The 12,824-nt window shown below is 39.5% G+C and overlaps 1 protein-coding gene across 1 annotated transcript in view; it reads left to right on the forward strand.

Moving 5' to 3' along the window:
* Positions 1 to 12,558, forward strand: part of UBAP2 (ubiquitin associated protein 2) — a gene marked incomplete at its 3' end in the record, with an annotated part of 52,109 nt that extends 39,551 nt beyond the window's left edge. The window contains exons 12-20 of the mRNA XM_009078767.1: positions 927 to 1,201; positions 2,313 to 2,485; positions 3,570 to 3,777; positions 4,964 to 5,003; positions 7,442 to 7,607; positions 9,476 to 9,542; positions 10,220 to 10,415; positions 11,159 to 11,250; positions 12,511 to 12,558. Of these exons, the coding sequence (XP_009077015.1) occupies positions 927 to 1,201; positions 2,313 to 2,485; positions 3,570 to 3,777; positions 4,964 to 5,003; positions 7,442 to 7,607; positions 9,476 to 9,542; positions 10,220 to 10,415; positions 11,159 to 11,250; positions 12,511 to 12,558 (1,265 nt within the window). The remainder of the gene's footprint in view (positions 1 to 926; positions 1,202 to 2,312; positions 2,486 to 3,569; positions 3,778 to 4,963; positions 5,004 to 7,441; positions 7,608 to 9,475; positions 9,543 to 10,219; positions 10,416 to 11,158; positions 11,251 to 12,510) is intronic.
* Positions 12,559 to 12,824: the final 266 nt, after the last annotated feature.

The following is a 12,824-nucleotide window of genomic DNA, read 5'->3' on the forward strand; positions in this document are numbered from 1 at the left end:
CCTAATGTGCTGAGAATAATGCAGGTTACTTGTTTTGTCTGTTCATAATTTTATTAATTTTTAATGTAATGAGTAAATTAGTAGAAACAGTGAAAATTACAAACTAGGTTTCTGCACCGTCTTTCCTAGCAGTGTTCTCACTGTGAAGAGAGTAGCTCTTGTATCTCTCATGTATGTGTATGTTTTTATGTCTAGATAAGCAGCCAATTTAGTAGCAGTTGCTATCACTGACATGCAGAAGTTCTGAAAAAAACCATGTTTATTTATATTTTAAGTTGCTTTCTAATGGACTTTGCCAACTGAATAAAAATATTTCACACTGAAAATGTTGTAGATCTGTTATGGTGGTTGACCAGTGCTCTGGGCCACTTCATGGCTTTCAGCACCTGAAAAATACAAAAGGGGTAAAACTGTCCATGTCCAGCAGCTCTCTGACTCTCAGCCATATTAAGATTGTAAATGACTTTCTATTTGTGTTGAAAATCTCCTTTGTAGGAGCAGGGAATCTTAACTCCTAATACCCCTGAGCTGGAACTCTTTACCCCCTGGAAGTAATCACATTTTGTCAGCACAGTTAATTACAGTGAAACCTGCCTTTTTTGATTAAAATAACTTGTAACCGGTTTTGAGGACTAGTGTGTGATAATTTTGTGACTGTATAGATACATTTGTTTTCATATTTTTGGAGAAAGCTAAATAATGCTTGCCCACAGCTGTTTCTTTAAGGTATCAGTTATTGTCATTATTGTTACAGTGGTAATGTTCAGTGTGAAACTTGTGTGATGTCTAAAAGAGACTTGCACATGCTATAAAATCATGACTGTTGAGTGTGTCAGGTCACCCATATTTTTCCTTAAAGAGTAGAACAGTGAAGGACAGAGTTCAGTGCTTTAATTTTGATACTTCTTTTTCCCAACACTGACCAGACTTCAAATCCCAGCCTGACCCATCCCCAGTTCTCAGCCAGCTGACACAGCGACAGCAACAACAAATGCAGGTGGTTCCTGTTCCTCCTCCTGGGCTGGAGTCATCCTCCTCCCAAGTGAAACTCCAAGAGCCATCACCAGTGGACACCTCTACAGCTGTTAGCAAAATGTTACAGCTCCCCACTGTATCTATGGATAACCAGGCAGTGACTGTCCATCAGACCCAGCACAAACAGATAAAACCACCAAAACGGAGGATAGCTCCAGCATCCAAGGTGGGTAGTTGAGTGGTGACTTGTCCTTAGTAAACGTTAAAACATAAAAAAACCTGGTATCAGCAATAGTGTGGCCAGTGGGACCAGGGCAGGGATCACCCTCTGTATAGAGCACTGGTGAGGCACTTTGAACCCTGGTTTCAGTTCTGGGCCCCTCACAACCAGAAAAATGTTGACATGCTGGAGCGAGACCAGAGAGGGGCAGTGGAGCTGGGCAAGGGTCTGGAGCACAAGTCTGACAGGGAGTGGCTGTGCGAGCTGGGGGTGTGTAGCCTGCAGGAAAGAAGACTGAAGGAGGACCTTATCACCCTCTACAGCTACCTGAAAGGAGGTTGTAGCCAGGTCAGGCTCTTCTCCCAGGTAACAGGCAATAGGACAAGAGTAAGTGTCCTCGGGTTGCACCAGAGGAGGTTTAGATTGGATGTTAGGAAGTATATAATCACTGAGAATGTTGTCAAGCACTAGAGCAGGCTACTCAGGGAAGTGGTGAATTGCCATTTCTGGAACTGCTTCAAAAACGTGAAGATGAGGTGCTTAGGGATGTGATTTAGGACTTGGCAGTGTGGGGTTTAATAGCTGAACTCCATGATCTTAATGGTCTTTTTCGGCCTAATTGATTCTATGATTCTCTGTTGTATAAAAGTTGCTAGGGAGAAGGAGAGCAAAAACTTAGGTATACTTCAGGTTTACAGATCAGGACATCCTAAGCTGGATAGTTATTATGTCCAAAATACAGTGGTGATGTCTTTTCCAAGGACATATGTGGTTGATCTATGTGGGAAATACCTGTTGCTGAGCAATTTTCAGATTGACTTTGCCACAATATGAATATTGGCTGAGGCAGAGACATACACATATGACACTTCAGTATTTTAGATCAGCATAGCTTACTGTTTCAGCTCCAGATCAGGGCAGAATCAGTGAATTAATTTCAGGTTGTTAGGAGCATAGTTAATTTATGTGATGTAAAGTGTTGTCACAGTTCTGCTTAGCATCATGGTCTGAGGCAGTAACCAAAGAAGACTTAAAGAGATGAGAGGATTTCAGTTGTTAGTATATTTGACACAGATGGTGCATGCAGACCAATTACAGCTTTTTTCCTTTCTTTAAGATTCCTGCCTCTGCAGTGGAGATGCCTGGATCAGCAGATGTGACAGGGTTAAATGTTCAGTTTGGAGCTCTTGAGTTTGGATCAGAGCCTACGCTCCCAGAGTTTGGATCAACTTCAAGCAGTGAGAATCCCAGCCAGTCGACCAACAATAGCTTATACTCAAAATCTGTAAAGTATGTGTGAGTTCCCCTCCTGCATTCTTACATGTCTTCTTGAGAGGTCAAGTCTTTGCCAAAAGCATCAAGACACAGTTACCATGCAATGGGAGGGGAAAGCGTGATGACTTGTAAGACTAAGTGTTTTCTGTGGGTTGCATCTTCAATGAGAAATTTCTTCTCTAGTGATAATCAAAATCTCCCTGGATGGGTGGATGTGAAGCTGGAGATGACATGAATATAAATAGCCCTTTAATAAGCTACCCTGTATAGAATTGCTTTCTCATGTGTGTTTGCCTGATTTTGAGATACATTTGAGGGTTTGTTGGTCACAACCCACACTTTTCTCCTTTTGATTCAGGAGAGGTGACCTTTGTACCATACATATGTGTTAGTAGATTGGCACCAGATTACAGGTCTGATGCTCTTATGCAATGAGAAAAGAATCTCAGCTCTCTGTATGCAGAAGCTTTTACTGAAATGCTAAAACAGCCAGTGATAAATACTAATGTACCAGTAATCTGTTTTTTCTTCCTTATTCATTCAAAAATCGGCTTCAGTAGAAAGCTTCCTGAATTTAATTCAGAAATATTAGTGAAAATAAACTTTCACATTCATTTTCAGTTTTATACATGATTTAAACTATTTGGAATGTAAAACATTCCTGCATGTTTTTAAATATTTTTGCTCTTTGCATAGTTCATTCTGTAACATTAGAATTTTATTATAGAAAGGCTGTGTGTTTCTTGTCACACTTTATCAGTCTGCTTGTATGAAAGGAGAGATTATAATCATTAATATATCCTTCAAGAAGGTAGAATTAACGTGACTGGAAAGTGCTCTTGTGTAAACTCTAGGTTTGGTTGGGCTGGCACAAGGAGAGTGAATGGTGCTTAGTGCAGCTGGTGGTTTTGAATCAGTGATTACTGGGGATCAAAACAATATTATCTAAATTTTTGGATCATTTTTATATTTTCTGGTATTAATAGTGTAGATTAGTCTGCATATTTAAGTTAGTTCTAGATTACTGTACAGGAGTTGAATTTTCATAAAGATGTTTGAGATATTTACCAAGATGATAAATAATTTTTACTTTTTCCAGTGATCCTTTGAATACCTCTTTGCCAATATCCAATACAGTACAGGAGTCCACCTACACAACCTCTGCCATCAGCTCTTCCAGCCTGACCTGCTCATCCCAGAGCACTAGCCCAGTAACAACTTCCTCCTATGACCAGACTTCTGTGCATAGTAGGATAGCGTACCAAAGCTCCATGGCTCCGTCTGATTCAACCCCTGTTGCAGTTACGGTGAGTCAGTTTCAGAAATAAGATCTTTCAAAAGGGGAAACATTCTTATCTGTGCTAGGCTTCTATTACCCTGAGAAGTTAATGTTTTAACCAAGCCAAGTGATGTTTTGGATTCTCAAGTCCACCCTCTTACTTGTTTTTCCTTTCTTACTGTGTAGGGTTTTATTTTTTGCAGTACTGTACTTGGGATATTAGAGCCTGTGATTTTATTGGTTTTGACATCTTAAATTGTATTTTGACCTTTTTTCTCTTGTGATGGCATTTAAGATTCCACTTTGGTTTCCTTCTCTGAAGCTTTTTAAAAGGGAGCTATCTTTGTATGTAAATATTAGTCATGGTATTCTGCCATAACTTGACAGTTTCTATCCAAAAGTTCATTATTTATTAAATTTATATGGCACCTAGGAAACGGATCCCAAACCTTTTTTGGCCCCTTCAGCATTATTTTTCTGTTGGATTTAAACACCAGTGGGAATTATTGTCACGTTTTATTTTAATAAGCATAGGGAGAAGTCAAATATAGGACGGAGAGAATCTCTCTTGGCAGACTCAAAATCACCTGCTCTCTTTGTATATGGAATGTAGGGTTTTTTTAAAGAGAATTTATGAAATGTTTAAGGAACTTGTGAGAGTTTGTAAGTTTATTTACTTCTGGCCTTTGTTATGTGTTGGCTCAGTCACACTTGTCTTCTGCACTAGCTCGTATGTACTGGTGAGGATCAAGCATAGACTATCCACTTCTGTACTCCAGCGTTACCCAAAAAACAACTGGTGCCTCTCAAGTCTTATCTTTCAATGGAAAAAAATTGGCGTCTCTGTGTAACTTGGATAGTTAAAATTGTGAGTTACATTAGATCAAAAGCACAACCATTTCCTATATGTTAATGCAATTCTTTCTTTCATATTGGTGTGAACCTGAAGTTTGTTATATACAGTACATGGGAGGCTCTTCTGCTGATGGGTGTATTATGGGCAGTGTATGGGGTTCTGTATGTTCAGGACACCTTGCACTTGAGGCAACTTTATGTGGTTCTGTTAAAGGCAGCAAAAATTTAATTTTCTGCCTTGTCTTTCAATTTAGAATGAATATAGAAGTTTGCATGAAGCATGTTCGATGTGTGATTCAGTCTGAAAATTTAGTACACGTCTAAGTTGATGTACTCATTCATTTCTCTTTTGTTTACAGAACGGACACAGCAGTGTTAGAACACAGGCAACCCTTGACAGTAAGTTCACAAAGTTTGGTTGTGTGCAGGACTTTCTGATCTTTCTTTAATGCTTGCTGTGCACACAAGTATAACAGTGACATTGACTTTAAGGTTTTATATTGTTTTCTGTGACTAATTTTTGGCTGACCCGTCTGAGTTTATTTTGTGCTTGCATAGGATACTGCTTGCTTCTTGACTAAAACTGAAGTATGGAAGCAGCTCTATTAAATCTACAAACCTAAACAGCCTTAGAATTAGAGAAGCTGCTTTGCTTCTTCTTTTCTTTTGAATTTACCTGCCTGAAATTACGTAATGTAAAATAAAAATATGAAATTCAAATTTAATATAAAATTTCTTAGCAGTTCTTGCAGCTCTCGGTTGAGAAGCTGCAAATAGCATTTAACTGTAATGAAACAGAAGTCACATTCTTTGAATGCACCTCTTACTGGGTGTAGTGCTGCCTGTGCCCTGTTAGAAGCCTCTGGGGAATAAGGGTGATGGACAGAGTCCCTCTACCATGTCCTTTGGTACCTTGCAAACAATACCTCAGTACTGGCTCTGGTACAGGTGTTACTGTTACTTTATCTTGGCCTGTTTCTAATGTAGTATTGACTTGTAGCACCCCTACAGCTCTCTTCTTAGAGTTAAAGTAATTAAAGTTTATAGTATTTACTATTCTGACCTTTATGTACTGCTCTGTGGAAGGCTCTCAAGGACTGCTGTGTGAATTAGCATGTTTTGGAATTCTGACACTCCAATTTTAGGTCTAACTGCCTCTTAGACATCTCTTCGGGTAGGTCATTAGTGGGACAGTGTTTTGTTTGCGCCAAGTTCAATTTAAATAAGCAGGAGGAGTCTATATGCCCAAAGAGTTATCATATTAAAGTCTGAGAGATATATATATATAAAAATAAATATAGCTTTCTTACTCTCATGTGCAGCATTAATAAGGAATTTATGAAATTTGCTACAGGAGTTGTCTTTTTGCTATGGAGAACACAGATCTGAAAATTTCTATTTTTTATATATTACACAATAATGGCTTTATTAATCTCTTTGCCTATGCCAGTTCTCTTTTGAGGACATATTTGGATTTTATTTCTGTATTTCAAGCACATAGACTGCAATCAGTTTTCTTATGTTGAATCTATTTCATACATCCAAATGATTTTGAATTTCTCTCAACTTCTGAAAGTACTAACCTTCCATATGTGCTGTAATGTTCTTAGTCATTCATCTCTTGTCTTTGCAGTTGCTCTCCTTTAATATCCAGATCTTGTGTTTGCTAAACCTTTAGTTCATATTGTAACTGATATGTTACAGTTCTGACCATCCTACTTGTGTCCATGTTTTCTTTGCCTTGCACATTATGTTCAGGCACCTTGTAAGGGACCTTAAGATGGTGATTCTGTCCCTTATATCGAGGACATCTACTTTTACTTTCAGAAGGGATCCGTGCTCTAAGTGTGTTGAGAATTTTAAATGTGATTTACTCCTTTTTTATATGAATATTGTGAGGAGGTATCAGGTGATAGAGTTGCTTCCTTCATAACTGTGTGCGCCACTTGGATTTCCTTCTCTGTCATACTTATTGCCAAGGCCAGGACCTCTTGATTTCTGTTTGCACTGCAGCCCACCTGCCTTGGATCGTTTAGCAAGGAAACCAAACCAATAAAGTGAAAAGGCATTGATGTCTGGCTTCCAAATGTGTATTTGACTTTTGTTTGGTGACCAGTCAAAAATGTCTTCACATGCAGTGCGAGTTAGTGATGACCCACTGGGTAGTCTCTGCAGTAAGGAAGTGTGGCCCAGCAGAGGGCAGGGCTCGGCTCTTTTCTGAGTTTTACTGGTGAGTGAGTGCCTCTAATTCTTTATATTTCTTTTGCAGGAGAAGAGATAAATGTATTAGGTGGGAATCATGTTGGGCCTTAGAATTGTTCAGTGTCTTATTACAATCTAATGATCCTTTGGAAAGGCACATCTGTGTTAAATAAGTTTTACTCTGTGTAGCCAAAGGTGCTGTGTAGGTTGGGATGAAGAAACAAAGCTCTAGGTAAAACTAGAGTTGTACAGTGCCTTGGAAAGGCACAAATGACTTCTGTTTTCTGAACCGAAAGCAAGAAACTTTAAAATTACTTGTGAGCAAAAGCTAGTGGTCCAGATAGTGGTAGGTGAAGTGCAGAAGACTCTTGTTTGCTACATGTGTAGCAGGGAAAATTATAAATCTGTTGTAAGTAAGAAGCTTAAAGAGAAAAAATAATAGTTGAGTTGCTCTCTGAATTTTCCTTAATAGTCAAATTGCTTGATATGGTTAGTAGTCCTTAATGGCCAGGTTTTTGTAAACCAAGAGGAGAATACTACTGTGCTGGTGAATCCAGGCTGGGATGTCAGGTGTGTTGGAATTTGTCTTTGAATGCTTCCTTTTTAACTTGTTGCAGCTACTTCATCAGTTCCAGCACCTAAGACAGAGCCTTCTCCTTCACTACCTTCAGCTGGTTCTCTGCCCAGTGTGGTGTCCACCACAGCCTCGATTCTGCCTTCAGCATCTCAGCACGTGGCAGCATTGGCCAGCTTGCCTCAGTCCAGTGATCTGGCCAGCAGCTCACTCTCCCAATTAAGCAGGTATGGTAGGAGTTGTCATAAACTGAGAGGGGTTCAAATTTGGGGAAGGGGCAGGCGTAAGGGTGATTCCATGTGGGGCTGTCAGGCACCAGGTCCCCTTTTCTGACATGAACTGCACTTAGAAGAGAGATTCAAAAGAGTACAAGATGGGTTCGATTGCCAAGTATGAGCTCTGGGCTGCCTCCTAATGGCAGAGCAGCTGCTGGCCTCAAATTTTTGTGGTATTTAAACGACTTTGTGTTTCAAGGGGTTTGCTTCAAGTGTTCTAGCTAAATCAGCTAGATTGATTGCCCGAGTTTCTCTTTCTTGCTGCCTGCTGTTTGTTCAGTGTCATATGTATGAAATCCTTATCAGTTTATTTCATGCCCAATTTTGAAATAATGTGGTTTAATGAATATTTTTATTTCTTAAAATTAAAAAGCAGAAATAATGTCACAGGAAAGCTGGTTGTTTTCTTCTTCTATGACATTTCCTTAAGGTACTTTGAACTGTCATATTGACGCTCCTGGAATTACATTTAGTGTAACTCAGCCCATTCTCACTGTCTGTCTGATTTTTCTCAGTGCCTGTTACTTGAGCTTCCTGCTCAAGCAGGTGACATCCTGAAGCTGTACTGGTTGAGTTATATTTTTAATACTCACCTTTATACTCTGTTAATATAGGAACTGATATGATGGGATATCAGGATTTTTTCTTATTTCACTGCTAGGACATGGTTAATTCTGTTAAAATATGCTAGTGGTTTTTTTGTTGAATAAAATAGTAAATATGCCAAACAAGAACTGTTCCATTCACATTAGAAACATCATCTCCCCACGTTTAGTTGTTGAAATTTAATCTATGAAGCTGCCATGATTTATTGTGGTCCCACCCTTTGAAGAGCTGCCGGAAGTGCTTGCCCTTCAATTAGGGCATCTAATTTAGTCTTCAGCTTTGATATCAAAACTGCTGTGTTTTCTTGTGGCTGTTTCCATAGAGAGCACTAAAGTAATTCTATGGTTAGGATCTCTCTTGCTTCTGATTTCACATGAAGGGGATCTTTTTTGAGCACCAAATCATACATGTGTTTTATAGCTTCATTTTGTTTGCCTTTGTTCAATGTTCTTTTGGTGTATTGCATACTGTATACAGTATTGCGTACAGTAAGGTACATTATTGGCCTCGAATGTGAGGTGTAACTTTTGTCAGTGTAAATGTTTAAGAACCAGGTTCTGTCACCTTTCAGGGAGACATGCAGAGATCTTTGGATGAGGTATGGGGCAAATACCCTGCAGTTCTCCGTGGCAGAGTTAACATTATGCAGCTTAAAATGTGAGAAATAACCTTAGTGAGTCAAACCAAAGCACTGCCTGACTTAAAACCTGTCCCCCATGGCAGGCAGCAGCAGTTGCTCGGGGAAAGAATGAGAAACAATGTATTTTTGTGAAACTTCTGATTTTGGACTTGGTGTCTTGGAGTCATTGCTACGTAATTCCTGAAGTAACGGTTGTTTTTCTAAAAACACAGTAAATTGAAAAATAGAAATGAATGGTGTTTCAGATGTTTCTTGTTAGTAATAGTGTCTCTGCACTTGAACTTTTTCATTGAAAGGTAATAGGATATTAACTAAAGGGAATAATGCCTGTAGGGGTGTGTGTGTTACATACATACACAGACATGCCTGTATACACCCTTAGAGATAATATTTTTCTGTAACTAATATCCTACTGTTTATGTGTATACACACTCATATAGAATTTCGTTTCTTTAACTAATGTCCTACTGCCTATCTGTGTTTTTATATAAAAATATGTATATATGCATATATATTAATTAAAAATAGTTCTAGGAAAAAATAATTTGATTAATTCTTTGCAATTTCTTTCTAGCTCCCTTTCCAATCATCAGAGCAGCCTCTCCCCTGTTTCAGTGTTGTCTTCAGGCACATCACATGTGGTAAGTCCTGTCTGTGTTTCAACAGATGTTTGGCATGTAGTCAGTTTATCTGACAATGAAGACCTGCTGAATGTTCTGTGTGTTCCAGTAGCCCAAGAACTGAAAAGAGAGAGCCTTACCTCCAGGAAGAAGGACTGCCAGCCCTCTAGTGGGGGAAAAGAGTCTTTACCAGTTGCAGTTTGTACTAGGTCAGGAATAGCCATGACAGAGGCTTGCCAGTTGCACAGCTGTAGAGGAATTTTCATGCCAGCAAGAGGGGATGAAATTAAATAAATGGACTTCTTATAACACACTTATTGAAAAAAAAATAAAAAAGAACCCCATACTTAGAAATGGCTATCTGCAGTGTCTCTGAAATTTGGTCTATTAGTCTCCACTGGAGAGGTTAGCTGATGACAAAATGCAGGTGATGGTATGATACATGTTACATTTGAGTTACTGTGGCATAATGTTGTGATGATATAGCTGTTTGAATTTAGCTCTCATAATATTTGGTTTTGAATCACAAAATAAAATCACAAGCTTGCAACTTAGTTGCTTGCTTGGTATATAGATAATGCTTCTCTTTTGCATGTGCTGCTATTAGAAGATTGTTGCTATTTTTCTTTTGTGTTCCCAGCATCTTCCACTGTGGTTTATTTGCTCTGTGATCCTCATTCTTTTTCTCTCCTTTCTAGCATACTAGTATTGAGAACACGACATCGCTCCAGCCCTCAACAACCTTTTCAGCTGCTTCAACCTCAGCCACTAGCACCACATCCTCAGTTATCAGCATGGCAAGCAGTATGAACACTACAAACAGCCTTGGCCTGAGCGTTACCAGTGTGTCTATACAAGCTTCTACCACACGGGCAGCTCCCTTAGTGTCTTCAGGTTGGCAATATTCATAGATCACATGGAGAGATAGAGGATTTCAGTCAGCAAGGCTGTCAGTTGAACATCTCACTAGCCATAACTACGCTAAGATGTCCACACTCTTGACTCGTATTTCCAGCATGCTGTATTTGATGATTTGTCATTTCTATAGCTTGTAAATGAAGTGTCTGACGACTGGCTGAAGTGCATTGTTCTTTCACTGTTCTGCTTCCTAGCGCTGCTTCATGGAGGCAGCTGAAACCATTTCAATTGTCTTCTCTTTGCTATTTTCAGCTGCAGTAAGTCATAGATAAAAAGTATGCTGGCAGCCTTTTGGTACTTTCCAGTCTATTGCTGATGATAAGGGAGAATGTGCTGACAGAGCAGAAAATAAAAGGAGAGAATTTGCCCTCCCAGGCTGAGAATGATGTCTAAATTTGCCTTCCAGAGAGGACTGAGGAAAGAACTTTGTGTAATTCATGTAATCCTCTTGGAGAAAGTACATGGCAAAATCAGGCTGTTTCCTGGTGGGACTCTTTTCAGTCTTAAGTAGCCTGTGCTTTTCCTTTCCTTGAGGCATGGTTAAACTCTTCAGGCTATTTGGAGCATTTTCATCAAACAGCACAAAAGTCTTCTGCATAGTTCTGCTCTTGACAAGCTAAGACAGTGTAGCTGCCAGAATTTATGAGCTGTCTTGTCTCGATGCTGAAGCCTTTTCTTTTGTAAACGCTTGTTAAACTACGTGTATTTTGATTTTACAGGCAAAGCTCCCCCAAACCTGCCCCAAGGTGTACCACCCTTGTTGCATAACCAGTATATTGTGGGACCTGGAGGACTACTGCCTGCCTACCCAGTAAGCAGTTTCATTGTTTCTGTCCTTGATTGTTTAACCCTTGGTGCATGTGGGCCCTCCAGACCTGCTGCTGTCTATGCCAAGGCGTTTCTGGTGGCACATGTCACACCTGGAATTCCTGTTCTAGATGCTAAAGAATATATTAAATATATTCACTAGGGGTTTACTGGTGATAGTAAACTGCAGTTCTGTTGGTACAGACCTGATCTGTCTGCTGTTGAAGCTAGACATGCATGTTGCAATGGTTTTCAGTGTTATCAGGCTTTAGGCCCTTTTAAATAGAATTAGGTTTGTGTTGCTGGAATATATTTACCATGGTAATGGTTGAAATGATATATTTCTGGGATCTGACCAGGATCAATTTACTTTTTGTTATCTAGGTTTTCTTGAATCAGAAACTTTATTTTAGTAATTTTTCCATATCAGACAGAATGTGAGAGGAACACCAAAGGTTCTTTGTCGTCTAGTCAGCTGTGGTGGTTTAGGAGTGGTATTCTGCAATTTAGTGTTCCCGCTGAAACACCCCAGACCATGTGCCACTTGCTCACTCCATACCCTCCAGCTGCGGCAGGATGGAGGGAACTGGAGGCACAGACAAGTAAAAATCAGAGGTTGAGATAGGAACAATTTGCTAGAAACAGCAGTGAAACAAGAAAATTAACAGTAACAACTGTACGAACAACAGAGTGTAGAAGACAGGTAACCGTGTCACACACGATTGCACACTATGTGGAACTTGGTGCTGCCCAAATACACACATGCAGAAGAAGAAGGCCCCCCAACCCCTCCACCTCTGTGTGGCCTGAGGTGCTAATCCCAAGGTGTTAGCATGCCCCTCCTGACTGCTGCAAAAGTTAACCCTGTTCTGGCCAGAACCAGGACATCATCAAACCTTAAACCGTGCTGCTCTCTGAAGTAGTGATTACAGCAAAGAGGGCTGTTGCTCTTATTCCCGAACTGAATGCCGTGTAGATTTTTCATAAATTGAGGAACAATGCATCTGTGAGCACCGTATTCAAGATGGGACAGTCAAACTCTCCTCAGATGACTGCTGTCATCAGGAAACAACATCAGAGTGACAGACCACTTAGTTCTAGTAGTTTTAAAATGCTACAGTGCCCCATGATAACACAGTGCAACCTTTTGCTGTACATGTTTAAAATAGAATGGGCCTAAGTCAAATTCTGATCAAAGCCACAAATTGATCAGCATCAGAGCAAAGTGTAGAACGATGATGTATTTTTATCTGTCTTTAAGCAGATTTATGGTTATGATGATCTTCAGATGCTTCAATCCAGGCTGCCAATGGTAAGTAAATTATTTGATTTATTTAATTATAAACAAGTTATCTTCAGTGTTGATCACTTGCGCCATATAAATTGATTCCTTTAATGGTGATTAAGATCTCTTCTTTATCTTCCATATTCTGTTTTTTTAAATACCTGATTTGTAAATTTACACCAAGGTGGTGTAAATGGATGTGGAGCAACTGTTACATTGTGGATTGATTCATCTGCAAAATCTGTAAATAACAGCAACTGTGTGCTGTGCTTCTGATTGGAGAAATTTATAAT

This window comes from Acanthisitta chloris, unplaced genomic scaffold, assembly GCF_000695815.1.
Source record: "Acanthisitta chloris isolate BGI_N310 unplaced genomic scaffold, ASM69581v1 scaffold6037, whole genome shotgun sequence".
Taxonomy (NCBI): domain Eukaryota; kingdom Metazoa; phylum Chordata; class Aves; order Passeriformes; family Acanthisittidae; genus Acanthisitta; species Acanthisitta chloris.